Source organism: Periplaneta americana, chromosome 15 (genome assembly GCF_040183065.1).
Source record: "Periplaneta americana isolate PAMFEO1 chromosome 15, P.americana_PAMFEO1_priV1, whole genome shotgun sequence".
Lineage (NCBI taxonomy): Eukaryota > Metazoa > Arthropoda > Insecta > Blattodea > Blattidae > Periplaneta > Periplaneta americana.
In genome coordinates, this window is record NC_091131.1 from 62,431,953 (window position 1) to 62,457,670 (window position 25,718).

At 34.6% G+C, this 25,718-nt stretch overlaps 1 protein-coding gene across 1 annotated transcript in view; it reads left to right on the top strand.

Moving 5' to 3' along the window:
* E(Pc) (Enhancer of Polycomb) overlaps positions 1-24,964 on the top strand; it is a 45,206-nt gene extending 20,242 nt beyond the window's left edge. The window contains exons 8-12 of the mRNA XM_069847389.1: positions 261-412; positions 879-1,004; positions 1,991-2,817; positions 13,910-14,276; positions 21,550-24,964. Of these exons, the coding sequence (XP_069703490.1) occupies positions 261-412; positions 879-1,004; positions 1,991-2,817; positions 13,910-14,276; positions 21,550-21,664 (1,587 nt within the window). The 3' untranslated portion in view covers positions 21,665-24,964. The remainder of the gene's footprint in view (positions 1-260; positions 413-878; positions 1,005-1,990; positions 2,818-13,909; positions 14,277-21,549) is intronic.
* Positions 24,965-25,718: the final 754 nt, after the last annotated feature.

A 25,718-nucleotide genomic window follows, 5' to 3' on the forward strand; every position in this document is an offset into this window, starting at 1 on the left:
TGATATATACATATATATATATATATATGTGTATTTTTTTTTTCTTTTTGGAAATGTGTCCTAACACATTTCTTACACCAAATATGACTAAAAGGAAAGATGTGCTATAGTAGAATACATATATTTATGAAGAGAAGACTCTTGTAAAGAAACTAACACATTAAAAGAGTTCTGAAAATGGAAATCTCAGAATCAGTATTATGTTTTGTTTTGTATTGTTCAAGAAAACATTAGATGAAATCTGTTTGCTTTGCTTATAGCCTTTGTCTGGAGGTCTTGGGAACTGGCCTTGGTGTGGTCGTGAGGAAGGTGGTCTTGCCGACAGGAGGTATAGGTACTGCCTTACTTCCATATCCATCCCCAAGCGGAAGTGCATTGGCTTTGCAAGGCGGAGAATTGGTCGAGGTGGAAGGTTTGTTTATATTTTCATTTCTTAAACTTCACCATTAACATAGTAATGCATGTTTGTCAATATAAAATTACAATTTCCATAGTGAACAACAAATTGCAGACAGACTTTGGAGAAAGAATGAAAGAAACACTCTAACCGGAACGTTAAGATTATGTATCACAAATCTTTGTCTTGAATATGTTTTCACAACCTAATTCGATATAGTTTATTGCAGGATAGAATTTTTATACCATTTCTTTTGTTGCACAATTATTTTATCAGTTTTATATCAGAAAACCCATTTTCTTTTCCTGTTGGAATGTGGTACATATTGTTAAAGAGCCTGTTAAAGGCTAGTACACTTGCTTTTCTTACCAGATGATATACTAGAATTTTAATTTATATATTGGTCATGTTGATAGTAATAAACTGTTGCTTTTTGTTTCTTGTCATGGTTACATACATGAAGCATTGCATACTATTGCAGAGTGATACTGGACCGAGCAAGTACGGAGATAGATGACGTTTTCGCAAATCTCGATTTTACTGTCCTTGACTCAGTTTCGAGTTCACGTAACAACAACCAGTTCCTCTCAGAAATCAAGAATGACTGGTGAGTACATAACAAGTTGTGAGAGGAGATTGTTTCAATTGCTGCCTTTGGAAGAGAAGTAAAGTTAGTGTAGCGTATCGTAGATTTAAATCACTTAAAAGAACTCGAAGTTCACCACTCTGATAATAATATTCTCTTGAGCTGTTCTGCCTTTCAACTGCATCTTCATTATCATAATACCTTCATTTACTGACACGGTAACTCTACTTTTACACTTTTTTTTCAGACCTTTTCACTCTTCCTACATTCATAAATATAGTTTTTATCCTACGTTATACTAGTAAGAGTTAAAACTGTCACAATTTACATCAAGTACGAGCTTCACTCTGTGTAACTGCTTCAAAATAAAATTATGCTGAACTACGATATGAAATAAGAATATTCAACCAATGCTTATAGCCAGTGCCACTTTGCACATACATTGATACTATATGTAATTAGGTTACGTATTGTTGTAAAGCTAGGATCTTTGAGCATCAAGAAATCGTTCTTCAAATCATCTTCAAACAGCGAAATTTGTAAACACATATAAATATTCTGTTGGGGATAAGTGATTTAATTTTTCATCAAAAGATACTATAAGCATTGTTTAATGCATATGTCATTTGCAAGTTCAAGAGCAAAAATAGGCAGTCATCATGTCCCAGTACCTTTAAATATGTCTGAATGTGAAATTAATTTGTACGTCACGTAGGGTAATCATTCTGTCCCAGAACATAAATATGAGCAAAATTTTATAACTAATACAGTAATACAATTTTCCTGGTCCCCAAAATTGTCATATTGAAGTTCGACTGTATTGAGATTAAATGCAGAAATCATGTGAATAAAGACATCTCTAATTCTGGCATCATGGTCACCATTGTGATAACAAGAGGCCATTCTCGCAAAAAATAGTCAGCTGTTTAAATGATACTACTTCTTATGTCGAATTCCAACTCTCCTTGGACATACTAAAATAAATGTTCTTTTCTTTTTTTAAATAGGTTACACTTCCGGCCAAAGACGCCTCCACCCTCTGCTGGCTGTGAAGGAGAAGATGGAGATGTCGACATCTTTAACTCTTCACGAGAAGAGCCCCTCATATATGGTCTTCCAGGTGTTGATGGTTCGACATTGACCCTGGAGGTGGAGACGTTGTCCGATGATATTTTTAACAACTCAAACAGTGCGACACCTGTGTCAGACAATGTGACGACTACAGAGCTCAACCTGGCGGACCTCATGCTGAACTCTTCATCACAGTTGTTTGAGTTTCCATCTGTGACGGATGATGAGAATCTGAACATTATTGAAAGGCTGGGGCTGGACTCCCCAGCTGACGAAGCCAAATCTGGGACCCTTGCAGAGGACTCCCTGTTCAACCCCATCAGCAACTGGGATCCAGCAATTGGCTGCTCGAAGTTCTCCCTACAGTCGAGTTTCAGTCAGAGGTTCGATGCCCTCTCCTTTTCTCCCACTCCGACGAATCACACGCCACCCGCATCTCACCATCCCGCCACTCCTCACCACCACTCCCATCACCACCATCGGAGAAGACACCGACATCATCATCTATCAACCTCCACATCGACATCGAATTTCCTAACTAGTCCTGTCTCTTCAACAAACAGTAACGTTAATGTTAGTGGTTTTAGTAACGGTGGATTAGTGTTGAATCATGAGCCAAGTACTAGTGGTAGTGGTGGGTTTAGTGTGGCAATGCCGTCGACTAGTGCAAGTGAGAATGTGTTGGTGCGAGCATCTGGTGCTGCTTCTACAGGGTTTGGTGGGGGAGTGCAGAACTTGACCAATGGACCCGTCTCCACAGAATGTAAGTGCAATACATGACAACACTACTAACTTAGTGTATATTTTATTGTAGATGAATATTACTGATAACATGGCAAAGATGGGTGGAAATCTAGCAAAACTCGAAGCTACATGTGATGACTAGGGGGCGGATGTTGGTGAAACATCATCTTATTTTTCACATTAGGATGATGCCTATTAGTATAGAAATCCTTTCTATGTCAATATCAACGTAAAAAAAAAAGTAATTTCTGATATTGCGTTTTTTCGCATTTTTTGACGTGTTTGAACTAATAGGTCAATTTTCTATTTTTTTTTTTTCGGCGTTTTTTGGTCATTTTTAATACTTTCAAGAACTTGTAATCATTTGGAATGCATTTTACTTTCTTCTTTACCGATAGGTCTGTTAAATCATTTTCTAACCAAATAGACCAGTAGTAAATACCTATTGAATAAGTGAATAACAGTGAAGTTTGAGTTTTTATAGTTTGGAACAGACTCTAAAGTCCATCCCTCATTCCACTGAAGGCTTCACTTCACACAACGGAAGTAATATAAAATGCTTGACCACAGCTTAGTTTAAGTAAGGACTTTGACTGCTACTGTTCTTTTGTCGGTATGAGGGTGTCTTTAAAATTTATGTTTGGAAGGGGGAAAACTTTCGCCATGTCCTGAACAGGACGTTGTGTCCTCAACATGGTTTGGAAGGGATGTCTACTGTAGTAGACAGTATTTTTAACACATAGATTGCAAGAATGCACAATTTGTTTTGTCATTCACACTCCCTCATCTGGAAGATCTGGTAACAAAAGTGAAGTACGGAAGGAAGAGGAGATGGAGAATGAAGGCACTGATATCGATCACCCCTGATTGAAACACATTGCAAACCCTCATTAAAATCTATAGTTTTCCCTTAAAACCTTCGTTTTGTTGCATGTTCTTTTCCTTTATCTTAGCCAAATTCCAGGAAGTTGCCTCCTCTCTCTGAGATTTGCAGGGCAGTCATTGAAATAAGGTGACTAATTTTTAAGAAGTTGTGGTGCGAGTACAGTGAATAATATTTAAATGTCATTTTCTTTTAATTTAATGTCATTTTTCCATTACTTTAAGGGAATTTTAATGATCATTTTAAGTAGATTTTTAGGTCATCAACATCCACCCCCTAGTGATAACATACCACATTCTCTCACAGTTCATCTGTTTGCTTAGCCAACAGAGGGTTGTAAGGCTGAACAGTTATTCAGAAACAAGCTGCTTATGTTACTGATAATGTAGTCAGATCTGCAGATTAAATTTAGTTAAATGTTGCAAACAGAATACTAACTTGAGTTTCCTCACAAGTCAGCTGTTTTAGAATTGATGCAACAATAAGAGACTGAAGTAACTGTAAACAACAAACAGTCGTTAAATGTCACTACAACGTGATGTTTTATGTGGCCATTAAAAACTAATTTTTGTAGTAAATCCAGATATATCTAAGTTTGACATAGATTATGTGGTGTAAAACCCAAATAACCTGATATTAATCTAAGAGCATTATTTTACTGTTTTCAGTTTTGCTTAACCTTGTTTGATTGACAGTTAATAGCACTTAGCTACCATATTTCATAATAATGGTTTTGATATAGATGTTCATTTTTGGTTCAGTGTTTCACTTGTGCTTCCCCACGTGGTTCCACCAAGACGTTTTAAGAGAGATAGTCTTGAGTTTACTTTTTCTTTAATCTTGTTTAATTTGTTGTCTAGGTAGACTCCTAAGTATCTGGTTATTTCGCTTTTGGCTAAGTTGTGATTCTTGATTTTGAGACTGAATAGGCCTATGGCACTTTTGTGTTGATAGGATGTTTTGTTGCCATTGATTATCATGTTATCTTTTGCCCATTCCTGTAGTATTTGTAGGGCAGAGTTCATCTTCTCTGTTGTGTTGTGTTCTGATTTTTTTGTTTTTGTATGACATCCATATTGTTACATCATCTGCTGGTTTTGATTCCTTCTACTGATTTTAATTTTTCGATAAGATCATTTGCATATATGTTAAATAGTGCTGTGCTAGTCACTGCTCCCTGTGGAAGACCTGTAGAATTGTTTGTTGGAATTTTGTTGATAGCCATCTTCGTGTAAGGAATCTTTTGAATCATGATAGTAGGTCTATTTTGTCTTTAACTCTTATGTTCCTTAATTGTGTCATAGGCTCCTCTGAGGTCTATGAACACTGCCATGTATTTTTCTTGTTATTGTTGTGTAATGTCAGCTACAACATTTGACTTCAAACTTATGGTGTGAACACAGATTGTGGCATGATCTTCTACATTAACATCTTTGAGCCTTTAAATGAACTAATGTCCATAACAGCCATTGCATGGAGACTTATAACTATACTTTCTTCTATAATGTCTGACAGGAGATGTAAACATTGCCAACAGAGGAAAGTAGTATAATTGCTATTAAACCAATGGCAGAGGTCTCATTCCACACTTGACTTGAAGTTGGGCAGTCTGAAGCATTCTACCGCAGCTTATACTAGAGGCAGAAGAAATTGGCGGGTCTGGTGAACCCCTACTTCTCTACCCCGACTCCTACACCCCTCAGAACCTGCTTGGTGTACGGTCCTGTCCCAAATAACTTTCTCCTCCATTGATACTTCTTCACTACAGGAAAACTAAGAAAATAATTAAAATAATAACGTGATTTGTAGTAATTACATTAATCAATATTATCATTATATAATATTTTGCAAGTTAAGCCATTTCACAAATGTAATACTTTGTATTTATGTATTTTCAGAATGTTGTGTTGAAATAGTAAATACTAAATAATGTTTATGCAGTATACTTACCAACTTTATAAATCACGATAAAATTAAACATTGAAGTACAAAATATTAATGTATGTTTACTGATTGTGGAACATGTATATTATTATAACATGGACGAGTTTCGTAATGAAAGCACACTTATGAATGGCTTAGCTTAATTAAATAAGTAACATAATAAGTATGACACAAAAAATCGTTTTATAAATTGGGCACTCAGCACTATTCTGATTCTATGCGGTGAGTTTCATTCAGTCTTATTTATGCGTCTGTATTATTGAAGTCCATCAACAATTCAATACAAGAAGTGTTGAAATAGCATATATTCAATGAAAAAAGGTCGATAAAATAGTCGCCAGTCACAGTTATATCTACTCAAGTTAATGTATTATTGACAAGCTATTAAATAATATTTCATTTTATGATCCTAATAATATTATATTCCCAAACGTAATGTATTTTACCTAATTATAACTAACACTGGAGCTCCTAAAAATTTAGCAGCCAAGAACATGTAGTAGACTACAATATAATACTCCATTTGACAGATATAATTAGCATATCAATTAAGAAATTTACCTTATTCCGTGAACAGTTTCTAAAAAAATTAAATTAACTAAATAATGGTCTTCAACAATCTAAATAATGAAACAATTTTCCATTGTTAATGTCTTAAATAAGCAACTTAATATAGCATAAAATAAAATGTTACAATATCTATAAAAAATATTATTAATTTAAATGTAAAATTCCATATTATCTACAGCCGTCCGTGTAGTCTTTAAATAAATGTATGTAAAATTAGGTTCCATGAGATGATTGTTTTACTGCTATTCGTCTCCCTTTTGCATAAATTCTCTGGACCGATCGTAAAGAAGCGCCACTGACCTTTGACAGTGACTGTCTGCATTGATGATAGAACATTTTTAATGTCCTCACAGTTCTTTCAAGAAACAGTGAAGTTGATAAACTACACCATTAGTAAGGCTTCTGATATCAGGGCCCGACTGAGACATTATAGCGATTACAATACTCGGATGATTAGTAGCTGTTTTAAAATACTGTTTATTATGAGATACATTGTATTTACGAACAAACTGTAGCACAGTAGTATCACAGACAAGCACTTGTCAATAACTAACATTCGAACAGAGCGACAGAAAGGTTTCTTTGTTCAAGTCATAAACCGCTAGAGAAAGTGTGGAGTGAGTTGTTTCCGTACCAAACCAAAAACCCGCCTATTGATTCTGCCTGTACTATAACTTCAAGACAAGGTGAAATGAGACCTCTGCCATTGGTTGAATATCAATTTTATTATAGTTTTCCCCTCCTCTGCTGGCAATGTTTACTTCTCTTGTCAGACATGAAACGAAATATAAAGCCTGGAAGTTTGACAAAATGCCTTTTTTTATTGGAATTTTTTCATTACACCTAGCTAGGCCTATTGTCTCTTCAAGATACTGAGCTTTTGTTAAAGGAAAAACTCTTTCCATATCTTTCTCAGTATTTTATGAGTTTTTTATTTTGCCTTTTTTTCCCCCCTATTTTAACGAAATTGCTTTTAAATTCTAAGATTTAATGCTTTTTTTTTTTCTATATAAAATTGTGTTTCAAAAATACTTGAATAAGGCATAATTAAAATGTCCGATGTAATAAAATTATGATTTTATATTTTTCTGTAGAAAAAGATGAGAGACTTTTTTGGTAAAAAATAGGTCTATTACTGTACGAACTTAGGCCTATGTACTTATTGTAATTTTAGTTCACATTATAGCAGTTAGATATATTTATTGTTCACTCAACTACAACACGTGTTAAAATCAGTCATATAAAAGTGGAGGTATTCTTAGATCCTTATTCTTTGAATCAGAACCAATTCTACTGCTATCCTTGTAAACACTTCAGTACAAAAGTTAGTATAGTAGGTCCTGCTTTCGTCAGGTTTATGGTAGCCTACTTGGATAGTCTTTAACATACCTTCTTGTTCTTTCAATATATTCGCAAACACTTCCATCTGAATAACAGCAACAAAAACCAAGGGAATGGTCACATCATAAACTTGATCAACACAATATAGTTAGCCTATTCATTGAAAGCGATAATTGACAGAAAACCTAGTTCAGTAATCCTTCACTTTTACAATTTTACAAGGACTTTCAAAGGGAGAAATTCCATACTCTAATATCACTAGGAAAATACAAACATTTTAGAAATCTTATGCTGTTAATAGCCAATTATATCATTGAAACTGCAGAGGTCATTTTATATTACCGAAAACATTTTTTCAGGCAGAAGACTAAGCATGAATGTAGAGAACTTAAGGAAATATCTGGTGGTTATGTGCAACCAAGAACAATGGAAAGTAGAGTCATGGATGAATAAATAGTAGAATACGAAATTTACTGAGTTTTCCGTAACACATGTTAGAGGCGCTAATGTAGAAACTGATCTTGCTCCCATCTGTTGGATGGAGGAGAACTTATTACATCAAGCAGCGCACCAAGTAGCGAAAACAAAAACTATTTACTACATGCATTTAGCAGCGCACCTGGTGACGAAAATGTTAAACTATGCAGAAAATATTCCTTCCCTCCCACCCTCATCGATATTCTCAACTAACTCGATTTAAAATAGAACATTTACATTTTTATTTCTCACACCATCTTCCACTGAAAATTCTTACCGGAGCCAACAGGAAGATAAAAGAGAAGATCTATTTTACACTACCCAATTAAAATATAACCAAACAGAGACAGAAAATAGCAAAAGGTTAGATAATTGGGATTGTATTCTTTGGGTATTTGATGTAGAGCACAATGGAAAAGTCTGCAAAAACTACTTAGATAGTTCAATTTATTATGTTACTATTACTTCTTCTTCTTCTTCCTCATGGAATTAGGCCTTTGACCTGTTTCCACATCAAGAGATTGTATCTTTCCATCTTGTAATTGGACGTCCTACTTTCCTTTTGCCTTTAGGTTGATATTGAAGTGTCAGCTGTGAAAATCTATTATGTGGCATTCTTTCAATATGTTCTAACCAGTTAGTTCTTATTTGGTTTATTCTGTCATTTACGTTGTATATATTTGTGTTCTTATGATCATCTTATTTGAACCGCCTTCAGTCAGATGGTACTGACCGCAGTTTCGCATCCTATTATACAGTGAGATCGAGAAGTCTCTCCGCAGTGCTTGTGTAGCCATGGTGCAGCCGAGAATACAAATGGCAGCACTGGCCGCTAAGCATATGATGGACTGGGAATGTGAGCTTGTCAAACCGGAATTAATGGGGAAGTGCCAGCTTTCTACTGGATTACGTGGCAACTTCCTACAGGATTACTAGAACTAATGGAGCTATGGAGGGACTTTTCGATCGCACTGTATATTCATCCATGGTAGAGTGTTGAGTGTTATGATGATCAATAAAACTAAAAATCAAACTTTTCAATGTATAAAATGTTCATCTTCTTTTGCTTATTTTTTTCATTTTTACAGCCTATTTCTCACATTTAAAGTGCCTTTTTGCCAAAATAAATGCCTGAACTTCCAGGCTGTACTCATAACATTAGGCCTACTCTGGACTAATGAGATGTGTGTCTGTTGTATTAGACCTAATTTGCTTGAAATAATTTCCTTTGATTTTTTATTCATTTTTAATTAAATCACTAAATTTCTTCATATCTTCTTTTAATATATTGCATATAATCGATTTTCTCAGTCTATTTTCTGTATCTACATTGACAAGGTCATAAATTATTGATCAACACTTTGTGTGTTGTGTTTATGCTGTCTGAATAGTGAGTGAATGCCTAGTGCTTCATTTATCTCTATAGCCTGACTGTGAACTAAAGTCTAAAGCCAGAATAAGTGGCATGTTTATTTACAGGGATTCACCCTGCTTTGCCATGGCTTTAAGATTAACTTTAATCTTCTTGATAATCAAACTCATCATGCTTGCCATTAGGTCCGATGTTTATATTTTGAAAGCAAATTGAAGGTGACAGATTGATAAAAATCCTTTAACATCTCGGGGATTTTCTGTATATTTACAAGTAAAAGAACCTTGTAGCTCAGGCCTAATACGTGGGCTCCAGATAAAATTATCAAAATATGGGATTACCTGTCATTTGCCTTACAATAATTGAAAATCTCGGAAAAACCCAACCAGGTAATCATCCCAATCTTGAGCACAGTCCTGGATCAGCAAGCAGACGTGCTACCTCTTGAGCTACACTGATTACGACATATAAAACATTTTTTATTCACCGAATTAGTGTGGTGTTGATTCTGCCTATCTGGTGTAGGCTATTATGTTGGGCAGAATGACAGTCTGAAGTCGTAAATCTCAGCATGCTTCAGGTATATTTCTGTAACTTACATTTCACTTGAATCAAATACGAAAATCCCTCTTTGTACAAATATGATGTGTAAAATGTATGGGAAACTTTAGTACTCCATCCGAAAGTTAAGAATTTTTAATTCCTCATAATATTTAAAAAGTCTTTAAGTCTGGATTTTAAAAAATTAGCTTTCATGCCAGAATCACAGCAGATATCATACAGTTGTTCTCTTAGTTTTACTGACAGTATTGAACTTAAAAAATATAGGAATGGATATTATATCCAGTTGAATTCACTGTGATTTTCTGGAATCTGATTGAGGGCAGAGAGATGAATTAATACAGAAAAAAAAAATCAGGAGGTGAGAAAAGCTCAATGTCATTGAGGAAAGAGTCTAAATAAGATAGGGAAGAGAGTTAAGTTACTACTATTGTCATACACTGACCAAAAATTGATTTATTTTCTGGAATGCCATGATGATTAGACCTTGAATGATAGGGTAACTTTGATTTGTATGGGAAATACCTGTGTTTGCCAACCAATTCTCACCTGTAAGGAAGGCCACATACTCATTCTTACAATCATCCAAAACACTAAAACTTCTTGTCTAAGTTCGAAAAGTCTTACAAGGACTTTACCCTTTGTCTTTGTGAAGCAACAGCTACGTATTATTTTATTTTGCACAACTTCCCTCGTTATAGGGCTGCCAAGATGACGAGTATACAAAAGACAAAACACAATTAATGACGAAGAAATGTAAGAAAAATTACAATGATTAACACAACATAACAAGAGATGGAAGGAACCACAATAAAATTATAGGTGTTCATAAATAAATGTCTTTCATATAATGGATGTGCATTGGTCAAACATCTGGAGTAATTGTAGATTGTGGGAAGAGACGGATCAGAAAAAGGTAAAGACTAAAATCAAAGAACGTAAGTGGAAGTGGATTGGACACACTCTTAGAAAGAATGACAGAGACACAACGAAAAGAGCCCTGGATGGAACTTAAGGTACGGTCACACATTGCTACTTTTGCTGCGCAACTTTTGTACTGCAGCTGCAAAAGTTGCGTGTCGTGTTCACATGTAAGCCAAAAGTAGCGCACTGCACGCTACTTTTCGTGCTGCGCAACCCGAGTGCAGCAAAAGTTGCAACTGGAGGTTGCGAATCTGTTCACACACAAGGCACTACTTTTGCAGCCCCAGTCATGCTGCAGGTTTACATCTCCGTGTTGACTTCTCAATATACATTTTGTGGTTATGTTCGCATTATTAATAGACTCATGCGAAAGCTTACTTATCTATTATTTGTTTTTCTGTCCTAACTAGTATTCAAAAATTGACATTATTTTTACTATAAAAACGCCTATATACTTAAATGATAACCAACAGCATATTCACGTAATCGATGTTGGCAACCCTCCTATTTGAAACTATGCTACAGAAAATTAAAAAAGTGAATTATCAGCAAATATGCTCAGACTGTGTTGTGCATTTAATAATTGTTGCAAATAATTTATTTTCATCACATCTAACATTAAAATACATCCAAACAATAAAATTATCATTGGCACATTTGGGCGGCAACACTGGTCGCAACCGCAGCAAAAGTTTCAACAAAATCGATGTCAAAAATGCTGCGGCTGCAGCCCTGAGAACCCTGTTCACACGTCGCTACTTTTAAGCTGTGCGCAGCATCAAAAAGTAGCGAGCAGGAGGTTCGGCAGCCACTACTTTTCGGGTTGCACCGTTGTTCACACGTCGCAGTATGAGAGTTGCACAGTTTTTTGTACTGCTTCGCTGCAAAAGTAGCGACGTGTGACCGTACCTTAAGCTTTAGCCATAGTACATATTGTACAAGACATATGGTATTGTCAGTGATACTTAACGTGTAATGTATTTTATTACTATTGTTGTTGTTATTATTATTGTTATTATTATTATTATTATTATTATTATTAAAAATAATAATATTGAACTGCCCCCCCCCATTGAGGGTAGCCCTTACCGACTCAGTATATCCTCAAAAAAAATTAATATACCTATGTAAACATAGATATTAAATTTTAAAGAAGGGAAACAAAGAAAAGGGCGTGAAAAATTACAATTGATATTAATGTGGCACCATGTGATTAATTAGGATTTGGCAGGCTTTTTATTATTATTATTATTATTATTACTACTACTACTACTACTACTACTACTACTACTACTACTACTACTGCTGCTGCTGCTGCTGCTGCTGCTGCTGCGCTGCCACCATTATCATTTATTGTTAAATAAACCTATTTAATACGGAAAAAAAATATATTTTTATCATTTTATCACTGAATTTTCTGCACATGCGTCCACCAAAACAGACTAATTGCAAAAGTAGAGATGGGGGTATAACTTTCCGACATTAAACCAAATATAAAAAGAATCTACAGGCTTAAAAATGCAAACATATTCATGCCAATGAACATAATTATTGAAATGCTACCTTTCACATATTTATTAATTATTAAATACTAATAAAATATAATAACCTTAATGTTTATCATACTTTTTTTTAAGTTTTTTTAAAATATAAGTACCATGTCATTAGGTAGCACTTCAACACTAATACCAGATTCTCTTAAAAAAATCTAGGCCTATGCTCTATTGTAGACCTACTGTCTGTGTTGGTAGAATGAATAGTCTGAGAATTGATTGCATCAGTGTTTTATATGCAAAAAAATACTGCTATTGGCTATCTGCAGCTGATTCTAGACACATAATATTGAAATATAAATTCGTCAAAAATATCAATGCCTCTTTTTGTTCTGTTACAAAACATAATGATGTCAAGTTTTATTTTTATCTCTGCTCTCTCTTCAGTTTTGTCATCAGAATGTAAAATTGAAAAAAGTAGCACTTTTTTAAGACACATACGACACTATACTAAAAGCCAGGTTATGAACCGATTAAACCGGAAGTAACATTCTGTTGCTCTCTTTCTGAGCTCTGTTGCCACATAGTGGCGCGCGATTCAAAGCGTATTCAGCATTTGGCACCGATATGTTTAAAATAACTACTATATATAGTTCTCGATAACTTACTTACTTACTTACTTACTTACTTACAAATGGCTTTTAAGGAACGCAAAGGTTCATTGCCGCCCTCACATAAGCCCGCCATCGGTCCCTATCCTGTGCAAGATTAATCCAGTCTCTATCATCATATCCCACCTCCCTCAAATCCCATCTACGTCTCGGCCTCCCCAAAGGTCTTTTTCCCTCCGGTCTCCCAACTAACACTCTATATGCATTTCTGGATTCGCAGTTCTCGATAACACTATCAACAATATTAGTAATTAAAATTACGGTTTTTAAGAAAGCACGAGCTAATGACGCTGGTACGAAATGCGACTCGTAATGCACATGGTACTGAAAATGAACTGGGAAGTTTGGCTACACTGTCTCCGTGATTCCATTGCCAGATTTTCGTTAGCAGGCGACATTTTCACGTGAGGTCCAATGAAAAGCTCCGTTCTTCCTTTCCCCTCCAATCCCCCACACTCAACGTGTCATCGCTGTACAGGCTACCCCTCTAACCCACACTTTCCTCTCGACCTGCCAACTACTTCCTGTTCAGTCGGTTCATAACCTGGCTTTTAGTATAGAACCACTGTTCAGAACAACTCAAACATGTTACTGCACTCTTGTCTTTCTCTCATGTCCACAAAAATCAATGGAATTTCTCTCTTCAACTAAGCTTATATTCTTTTTATCCATTTAATTGCTTGTGACAGTTTATGACAAGACTATCATAGTAGTAGGAAGGATATTGAATATACAATACAGTATATGTCAGTAACTGCCTCCCTGCTATGTGCGGGTTTTCGCCTTCATTCCTGTAGTTCATGTGCTCATAATTGTAATTAGTGTACAGGATTTTGAGGTGGATAATCATTTTATATTTGTGTATTTATTTTCAGATGCGAGTACGAGTAGATTGAGGGTGCCGGTGCTGAGCAGTAGGAGTCACCCCACCACAGTCAACTCGTGCTACACTTCCACTCAGCCTGGCCATCCGTCCACATTAACTCATCCTTCTTCTAGCTCTTCTACGCTTAGTTCCAGTGGTCATCACCACCACCGGATGCTCGTCACATCGCAGCAGCTCCGCTCAACACCAGCGGGCAACTTTCAACATAGGATGGCAGTGACAACAAGGTCATCAATCTCGGTGATAACCTCACCTGTTACAACTGTGGGTGGTGGGAGTGGTAGTGGTGGCGGTATCATTACTACCACAACCATTAAACAGGAACCGGGACTTGCAGGGGAAGTTACGCTTAATAGGTGAGTGTCAGAGACTATAGGATATGTATCATCATCCAGACCAAAAATTGTTGAAAATTATCAACATCACTATCGTCGTCATCCTAGTCGTCATCATCATCACCATCATCATCATAATCATCTCTCACTTCCAGGTATTAGGTCAGGTAGTCTGTTTTTGTTTCATGCTGTCTCTTCTGCGATCTTCCCAGGCTTCTTTTTTCATTAGGATTAAAGTTAGTTTCAATTAGGATTCTAATTTTGTCTTTTCTTTTGATGTGTGGTTTCTCCCATTATTGCGGTAATTTTATATAAATCTTGTTATTGGTCGATTGTTTTAGAACATTCAGATCATGACTGTCTTACAAAACATCTACATTGAATCGGCTTATTGGACTTTGCTGAATGTTTATTGTGCATTAAAGAAGATACCATGGACATGGAACATCTAAAAATCTGTAAATCTTTGGGAAATTTTATGGACCTTACATCTAAATATTGGGAAGCAAGAAGGAGAATGACTTTACTGTTAAATATTGAGCATTAGACATACACATACACACACACATATTTCTTCATTTAATTATGATCAAGCAATGATATCAGATGATAGACAACTTAAAATATATGGATTATTTGCGGAGACTAAGAGGAAGATGGAAAAGAGGAAAGATTAGAGAATGCTGGGTTTGCAGTGGAAAACTATGAATGAATGCATGGTCTCTAAAGTTACGTTATAATCAAACTTTTGTGTAGAATATACTCGTATTATAGTGGATGGGGAGATGATTACTGTCCAGTGCAGGGAATTTTGTCGTTTTAACCTCCTGTTCATCAAACTTTAAGACTTTCAAGGCCTAGGCGGAATTAAAAAAAAATCAGTTAAAAGCATAATTATTGACGTATTTCAGTTCCATGATCAAAAATACAACAAAATGGTTCCAGAACACTGTTCTGGCATATTCCGCCAGAAAAAAAGCATTGAGCACAACTAAAATCAAAGTAAAAAGTGTGTGCATGTGTGCAAGCAAGCAAATTCAATGCCTACTCACTTCATTTGTGTGATTTGGGTTCTGCATATTGGGGATAGACAGTAGAACTGTAACTCATTTCCAAGTTGCAACCACTTTAACGGACCACGCTGTGCATGATGTGTGTCTGTGGAGAGTTTGTCGTGTACTGGAGTGAGTGTATGTTTAAATGTTCGTTTAAGTGTAGTATAGGGAATGGATGAGAATTATGAAGATGAGAAAGGGAGAAGGGGAAACCCTGTGCTGGTATGTAGCCTACTCCTATCGAATAGCACCAAGGGGGCCACCAGGTTTAATGTCCCTATCGATGGATGAATTACTATCAGCAGTGACATAATGCCTTCTCTTCATATGCACTGCAGAGAGATTTGGGATTTAACCCAGGCATATTGGTGTACAATCTAGTGATTAGAAGTTGTGCAGTGCCATTTCTCCGAGTCTGAGGTAGAAATTTTACACGAAAATCTCTGACTCCACTGGGAATCGAGCCTGGGCTGGCTAGTCTGGAGGCAACACAGAGCTAACTCGGCGGACTTCAAAGTAAAAAAATGAGACTTTTATGTTTACAAAATCTAAACTCCCTCGAACTACTTATTTCAGCATGTTGCGACATTTAAAAAAAACACACACACAATTTAACTTAATTAATGATATTAAGTTGTCTCACTGCCTTATAGGAATGTTATCACTGAAAGTACCTGGCGTAATCTGTGAGAAACCAAGCCATATTACATATTAACAAAACTTTTTATTTTTAATTGTAATGCTCAACTTTACTTGTGATCTCTTAACACAATGTTCTAAGTATTGAATAAGCATACTTTTTTATAATTTACAATTCATTTTAATATATCAATATGCCTGGTAAATTATTAATAAGTATTTAATGAATTTCAATCTTAAGGCATATAAACTTGCAAATGTTTATTTGCTATTTAATAACAATATATGAACGTTTTCGCCGTCTAGGGCATCTTCAGATATAACAGAACATATTATCTGGACCTATAATAGTATATTATGCAAATAACAAGGAAAATAGAGAACAATATATGTGATACATGAAATTCATGAGCTTTATGTAGATATAACATGATACAGGATGAATATTGAGATAATCTTTGAATTTGAACTTAGACTGGACGAATGTTTTATTTTATACATATAGCTCATGTTACAATAAATATACAATGTTTAAAATTTGTCAATGATGTTAATTTTAAAATTTACAATGATGATAATAAAATATTTAAAGTAATCATGGCTAAAAGTTGTCATAAGTTACAAGATAGTATGCATAGTTAATGTTCGTGTGTTTTGTAATTATTTCACTTAGAGAGGCCGTTGGCATTTGAATGATTGTTGTGTGACGTTGATGACTACTTTACAATTGATATACAGTGATTAATTTAGTCAATGTTAAAATTTAAATTTTATAATGAAGATAGTAAAATATTTAGAGTAATCATGGCTGAGAATTGTCGTAAGTTCAAGATAGTTTTCGTGGTTGATGTTGTGTGTTTTGTAATTGTTTCGCTTAGAGGTCATTGACTTTGAAATGGCTACTCTGATGTGATGACATCCTATTACATGTTCTCAGGTTTATTGAAGTATGTAAATGAAGAAGTTCTATAAATTTGTATGTACTGGTGTTGGTGTGTTGGAGGTTTTAAGAGAACCTCCAACACACCAACACCAGTACATACAAATTTATAGAACTTCTTCATTTACATACTTCAATAAACCTGAGAACACGTAATAGGATGTCATCACATCAGAGTAGCCATTTCAAAGTCAATGACCTCTAAGTGAAACAATTACAAAACACACAACATCAACCACGAAAACTATCTTGAACTTACGACAATTCTCAGCCATGATTACTCTAAATATTTTATTATCTTCATTATAAAATTTAAATTTTAACATTGACTAAATTAATCACTGTATATCAATTGTAAAGTAGTCATCAACGTCAAACAACATTCATTCAAATGCCAACGGCCTCTCTAAGTGAAATAATTACAAAACACACGAACATTAACTACGCATACTATCTTGTAACTTACGACAACTTTTAGCCATGATTACTTTAAATATTTTATTATCGTCATTGTAAATTTTAAAATTAACATCATTGACAAATTTTAAACATTGTATATTTATTGTAACATGAGCTATATGTATAAAATAAAACATTCGTCCAGTCTAAGTTCAAATTCAAAGATTATCTCAATATTCATCCTGTATCATGTTATATCTACATAAAGCTCATGAATTTCATGTATTACATATATTGTTCTCTATTTTCCTTGTTATTTGCATAATATACTATTATAGGTCCAGATAATATGTTTTGTTATATCTGAAGATGCCCTAGACGGCGAAAACGTTCATATATTGTTATTAAATAGCAAATAAACATTTGCAAGTTTATATGCCTTAAGATTGAAATTCATTAAATACTTATTAATACTTTTTTATACTGAACGCACATAATTATAGACAATAGAGGCGTGATGTGATGTGTAATTCTGTCATGTTTATACTAAGCCTTAAAAGCTGTCATTGTTCAATGTCAGACAAGATGATAACTTGACACTTGAGATAAAAATATGGGTGTTGCACTGATACTATCAGCATAAACATGTCTATCACCAAATAAACCCCAGCTCCGTATTTCTTACAAGCTCTTTAGGACATAAGGGGTACTGTAGTGAGGCAAGACCTAACATTAGTCGAGCTTGGCAGTGTTGCAGACTGACCTTGATAAGTGGTGCACACCAAACTGCAGCATTTTGTCTTGCAATGAAACATTTTGTTCCAACATGTTTCATACGCGTCAATTGCCATAGCATCAAATGAAGTGCAGTTCAGTATATGAAACAATATTGCTCATCTCTTTGCAACATGTTGCGACAAAGGGTGATACTGCACTGACAAATGTCTCGCAACAAGTATGCTCGAGACATTTCAAATTGCGCATATGCGAGGATAGAAAAACAATGCCATCTTTTCTCTACAGCCTTTGACAGTGCGCTGTAGATTATATAGCTGTGCCACATTTGTTTTGTAGTGTTTAAAATTATCTGACTCTTGAGTATTGTATTTCTTTTCCTAATCTTGTCTTCAACAAGTCCCAAGATGTGATCAAACGTAGTTAGACTTGATCTACAGTAGTTGTAAAGCTTACTGCAATCCGCAGTCATTTGTAAGTTCTGTTATGAAACTAGCAGTGTCTCTTTTTTTGTTTAGTAGGTGAATCCAATAATCTCTTTCTGGTCTCTCGTCCAATAATTGAATAAATTGTCTCAAAAGAACAACTACATCGACTTCTTCACTTCCCATATCCTTTGCAACTTATTACCTGAACAAAAACAACGTAGCAGAATAACCAATAGAATACTGTAAGCTATTAAATTGTTTGAAATCTCACATCTAGTAGGAAATCTAAAATCTACATTGTCGTTGCGAGTCAGAATGTCTTTCAAAAGGTTAACTCTCTAAACCAAATGCATCAAAATGCAATGCATTGCCTTGCAAAAAAATCCTTGTGAGACAAAATACTGCATTTGGTGTACCCTTAACCCTACAGCATATGCTGAAAACCCGGGTTCGAGTCCCGGTGCCAGAGAGAATTTTTCTCCACTCCACCCATCCTTCCTCATATGGTAATGCAGAATTCCTGCACGGAAATATCATACATACTTCGGTACATCACAATAATACTTCCCTTAAATTCAACCATTACTTAAATAATATTGAAATTAAGAGAATGGATTGTGTTAAATACCTTGTAGTGTTCTTTGATAGCAAATTTTATTTTCACAAGCATGTAAATTACAATACAACCATGGAATGAGAATATTGGCATTAATATGGTCAATAACTGATTCTTTCTTTATGCCTGATTCACTTTTGATATTTTACATTAGTGAGATCGAAACTTAAATATACATCTGCAGTCTGAAATTATGTTCCCACTAACTTAGCTAAATTAGAAAGTAGCCAAATAAAATTTGTGTCATTATGTTCTTATAGTTCGGGGCAGAAGAGAATATCAGGTGATGGACAACATTAATATAATATATTATATGGCTCATATGTGGAAACTAAGAGAAAGGCTGAAAGATGTATGGATCATAATTATGTAGAAACTAAGAGGAAAGCTGAAAAGAGAACAAGATTGGAGAATGCTGGTTTGCAGTGAAAGACCGGCCCTTGGGCAGAAAACTATGAATGAAAAATTTTTTGTAGATTCCTGCCCACTGACTCCAGGAACAGTTTTGAGAAAAATTGTGTTTATTTTAGATGCCCCAGTATATTTCTACTGCATGCATTAGAAATGGCCGGAAATAAAACTATTTCGTGTCTTTCTTTGGAAGATTTCAGATTCTTAATACTGTACTATATCTTATCATTTGCAAATAATTATAATTACTGTTTTTGATTGTAGAATCATTGTGCCATTTTATAAATGTATAAGAAAAAAGCCATTGTTATGAAAACCATTATTTACTCTGAGTTGTCCTGGATGACCAAATGGTTACCATGCTTGCCATTATACCTAAAGGCAACAGATTTTGAAGGATGATGAAAATCATTAACAAGACTTTCTTTGACAGGGAAGTGCAACTAAAGATTTCATGTCCTAAAGAGACCTTTTCCCTATAATAGAGAATTCAATGGAAAATTTACCAGTATTAGGACCACTGCTTTTCTCTATCTACATCAATGACGTATCAAAGAACTTACAGTATTGCCGATATCACCTCTATACCGACGACCTACAACTTTACTTACATTCCAGACCCAATACAATCAATGAATCGATTGACAAGTTAAATTGTGACCTAGCCACTGTCTCCACTTGGGCGGCCAGTTTCGGACTCGCACTTAATCCAAGTAAGACTCAAGCTATAATTATTGGACATAAGCGTTTAGTTAACTCCCTTAATAACAGCAATCTTTCAGTTGTTACCCTTAACAACACGCTAATCCCTTATTCATCTGTCGTAAAAAATCTTGGCTTCTTTTTTGATAATAATCTAAGTTGGAATTTTCAAGTTAAAGAAACGATAAACAAAATCCGTTCCTCCATTCACTGTTTGAGTCGCTTGAGAAACTTCTTGCCCCAGCAACTAAAACTTACCCTAGTACAAACCCTAGTAATGCCCCACTTCGATTATTGCGACGTTTTGTTAAGTGACCTAAGTTCTGAACTGTCAGTTGAGTTACAGCGAGCTTAGAATATGTGCGTCAGATACGTGTGCAACATCCGACGATATGAACACATATCACCGTCCTTCGCAAGTCTTTTGTGGCTCCGACTTAAAGAACGCAGAACTTTACACTCTTTGTCTTTACTCTTTCGAATTCTGCACACCTTAACACCAAATTACCTTTCGTCTCATTTCTCTTTTCTATACTCTAACCACGACGTAAATACCAGATCACTTATCTGTGGCACGCTAAGTATACCTCTTCATAGAACATCTTGTTATTCATCATCTTTTACAGTATCCACCTCGTGTCAATGGAATTCCTTGTCACAAAGTATTAGAGGCTGCAAGACAATAAACACCTTTAAGAACAGCTTAAAAGATAACCTTATTAGCATTTCACTCCAATCATACTGATTTAAACTATCACTGACTACATTGTTACTTCTTTCTTTTAGACATCATCCTGATAGTGCTGTATTTTCAAAATTGTCTCATAATAATCTCTTTCTATTATCTAATATTATTTGAAATGTATTAACATTCTATGTATTTTAGCTTAATTCTGCTACACAGTTTATTTCAGTGTTTAATTAATAGTTCATAGTATTTTGTTGTTTAATTCGTAAATAACTCTTGTATACATGTAACTCTCATCTAAATCAAATTGTTGAATTCTTTGTAAGTTCATGCATATGTATATACTGGTTGAGTGGAAGAGAAGGCCTTACTGCCTTAACTCTGCCAGCTAAAATAAATCATTATTATTATTATTATTATTATTATTATTATTATTATTATTATTATTTTGTTTTGTTTTTTTTTTTTTCTTCTACATCAGTACTTAATTATTGCAGTAACCACAAACCATCCAGCCAAGCTTGTAAACAACCAGCCATAATTTACTTATATTAATATTTCAGCAGTAAAACCTTTGAAATACTTATGATTTGTAAGTTGTACTTTGCTGAGATCACATAAGTGATATCGAGTTATTTCAGTATTGAGTTATAATTTGTTAATATGTTTGTGTGTCCACAGTGGTGAAGGTTTGGAGGTTGACGCAAACAGTAAAGACAAAGCAAGCAATCAAGTTTGTGTCGACAAGAAGCAGCTTGTTAGAAAAAATAATGCACTCCCTATGGAAGTCACTTGATGAAGGAAAGCAACCCAACTGTTCGGGAATTGAAGAACGAATATGAATTTGCTTTTGAGGTAGTAGGATTTCGGGGGAAAGAAGGTAAAGCGAAAGAAATAGAGTAATGGTAGTTTCCATGAAGGAAAGCTGATGTAATTTAAGTATTGAAGAGGTGATGAGGTGTAAGAGATAACAGCTTGTGCACCATTACACGTCTTTAAGGCTTGCCAATAGCATACAACACGTCACAGAGAGAGGGAAGCACTTGCTGCTCCTTTCCTTAATTGTGTAACAGTATCATTGCAAGTTCTTTAAAGAACCAGGTCCATTGAAGTTTGAAATGAATGGTGGTAACATTGTCAGTGACGTGCATGGAAAGATGCAGTCCCCTCTTTCCTTATTAAAGTGGATTAAGACCATGTAAACAATAGTGGCAGTTGAGTATAACAGCTGACATTTTGCCTCATTTAACCTGTTAGTATTGACCTTTAGCATTGCATTTGTTTTAATGGTTTAAATAAGACAAACTGCGAACATGAAAGTATTGAATTATGAGATCTGTTTAGCCTTTTGAACTCAAATTTTATTCATCTCCTAATTGCTGATTGAAGAGATAAGTCCAGGGTGTGCTTTTATCTGCGTCTCATTTTACACATCTAGTGAAATTATAATATAAATCACAGAAGTTCTCTAATCTTTATTCCCTGATTTATCTTCTCCCCCCTATTCTCTTGTAATAATATTCGTATCATTTCTTTTTTTGCTTTAGCTAATTGTTCATTCTTATGTACATACTTCTTAATCTCTAGTCATTAGGATTGATTTAGTAGGTCAGCCTCTTCTTCCATTACTTGGCTTCATTTTTAAACTTAAACTTAAACGTCCAATTGAATTGATGGCAACCAAAGGTAAAAGGGTAGGAAGTGTTTGTGTAGAACAAGGAATACTAGAACTACAGAAATTATGTAAATTCGTTATAATTTATGTCATTTTAATAAAACTAATTAAGTAAACGTTATTCTAAACTTCATGCATTTTTGTATAACTTTTGATTATGTAAAACATTAAATATTTTTGGCACTTTAATGGTGAAAATTTATTCGTTGAATGCAGAAAGCTATAACTGATTCGAATTCACAATGGCATTAAAACCAAAAAGAATGACTTACAGCATACTAATAAATTCGTTTCAAAAGAGTTGAACCTGTAATATCTTTTCTCTTTCTCCCCCCTCTGTCAATCTGTTTGTTTTGTATCCAACTACTCGTAGTTTTTCATGCTAGAATGTCAGTGAGTATAGCTGAAAGGATAGGTACTGCTTTAGACGATCGCCAAATTGAAGTTTAGATGATACAGTGTGAGGCAAACTCACTTGTCTCTGATAACAGTAGTTTTGCGTATTTTATTTCACTTTGCTGTGGAAAAATATTTAGAATTCATGGCTACATTTTGTACTGCAACTAGCTTTCTTGTGAATTTGAGATCAGTCCATAATCATGCAAAGAAGCTTGAATCGGTTTTATTCAGGCTGCCATGAAATATCAAGCTGTTGTAAAGTAAAACATGAAATTCTGATTTCCAGTAACACATTATAATGAAATTTCATTATATTGAAACGAAAGTTACATATTGTGAGCAAAAACAAATTTTGTTTTATTCAAGATGATATTTCACTGTATTTTTTAAGACTGGGATACTTACAGGGTAGCATGGAAGCCAGATCTTGACTTAGAGGCATACCATTCGAGTTTTATGTGAATTTTGAAATAATCCTTGGACAGAATACAGATTCTTTTAAGAGTGTGATGCAGCTAACAGGCAATCCAAACCAATTTTTAAGAGAGGGCAGCAAGTGTACCTCTCTCTGTCACTCTTGCCACTTGATACCAATCATGATGGCCTCTGAGTCGAAGCACACTGCAGCCAACAGTATGTGAGTGTCAGTGAATGACATCACGCTTTAGTTGTCACTGGATGTTTGTGTATCTGCAAGAGAGCTGATGTTTCCAGTCAAATGAAAGCAGTCTATGGAGCAGTTCTGTGACTGTATTTGTACTTACAGTTGTCTTTACTCAACATGTGGTTTATGATTGAAAGTAACAAGAGTCAATTCAATGTGAATATGTACTTTATTTTAACTGAATCATAGATACACTGCTTGTAACTTGGAATTGAGAATATATTGTTCAGTGAGTGAATTAACGTTGTGTTTGTATGTTACATTGCCTCATAACCTCCTGTTTTCACGCTAATGCATCTTTTATATGACTACAAAGAATGTTTGTTTCTGGACTTGAATTTCCCTATGATAGCAAATGATAATATCTTTAAAATTAACTATTTCTACAAAATCATAAACTACTTTATATACAGCTCTTCAGATCTAAATGTTTAAACTATTTTTTCTTTGTTTAGTTAATGAACAATATGTACTTACGGAATTCTTGAAGTTATGCGTAAATCTTTTCTCAGAAATTTGAGCAACCTCGAGATTGTAGCCGTAAATATTTTTATCAACCTGTATGCTAGTTTACTGGGACAACTAACTTGCTAAAAATGTATAATTGGGATTCAGAAATCTCCAGTAAAAGTAACAGAAGTGACAAGTGAGATTGTAACATTTCTTATATTTTCATGAGAAATACAATATTGTAAGTTACATGTTAAAATATGTACTATAACAATTGAACACCCATTCATTGTGGTTGTCAAAGATATATTCTTTATTGCACTAAAGAAAGATGTGCTGAAGAGATCCAAGACAAAGGCAGAATAAGGGAAGCCGAGCTCAACAAACGTCTTAAACAGTTACAGTAGGAATCTAATATCTTCTCAAACCCAGAAGTGCCAAAAAATTTCTGCATATGAACAAAGTAAAATAAAGGGAAGAATTATGAACAAGGAGGCTTTGTCTGAGCGAGGAAACATAGCTCTCTTGTGGGTTGTGCTGCATTGTTGTTGATCCTCTTAATAGGCCTAAGTTTTCAATGTAATGCTTCACGAATTCGAGTGTGAATGTGAAAGAGAAATATGTGACTCTCTTTGTATGTTGTAACATATTTTATTTTTAGATAAAGACAACAAATGGTAGATTTGGTGTAGAATGTAATTACTGTGTGCATTTGAAAAATCCAAGTAATAATTTACACCATGATTTTAGGGCTGTGATATTTGGCTGTAGTGACTTGGAGGCCATTATGTAATTTGTACAATCTGCCATGTAAAACACTTGGGATCCGTGTTTAAAAAAAAAAGCCTGAATTACAATTTATACATCTAATTTCTTTGAAGCGACATTGGTCCATGTCGATATCTGATGCTCCTTTCCAGTTTAATTGTGTAACAAATAATTTGTTATTCGGCTATGATCTCTTCTCTAACCTGAATAAATTTTTTCTAATTTCTTTGTAATAATGCCTCTCTAACCCAAATAAAAAATTATTTTACGTATTGAAACATGGTTATATTTTGAACAAAGATTGAATACATGGTCGTAAAAATCAAGATGAAATAGGAAAATGGTTGGAGATTGGAGTTTTTTGCCAAATAACTCTTTCAACAATGACAACATGATCACCACACATGTGAAAACTGGGAAAGTGAATGTCAAGTGTTGAATGTGCTTCAATATTTGGGAGAAGTCAAAGTAGTGATAATATGAACTTCATATTAATTAGACTGGCTGTAGAATGGTGGGATAAGGCAGAAACGAGGCAAAATCTAATTTTTTTGTCCGATTTTCTGTCTTCTTTCTATGAATTAAATGCAGCTCAAAAAATGATGCAGTGGTGTAAAAATGAAACTATACCTAAAATTAATACGGTGCTATTACGTATGAACATTGTTGGTTTTCTGTGAAAACGTCTTTATTACTGTAAGTGTGAATACATTTAAGTTTTGTTTCTCCGTGATTCAATGATTAGTCATTTACATACAATATGAATAATAATGTGTTGATAACAGCACTCCTCCTTGGATCAGTATTTTTTTAAAAATTGACAAAATAGACTGCAGTAATATTGCATTGAACATACAACAAATGACAAATATTCTCACAAGTACACAAAATATG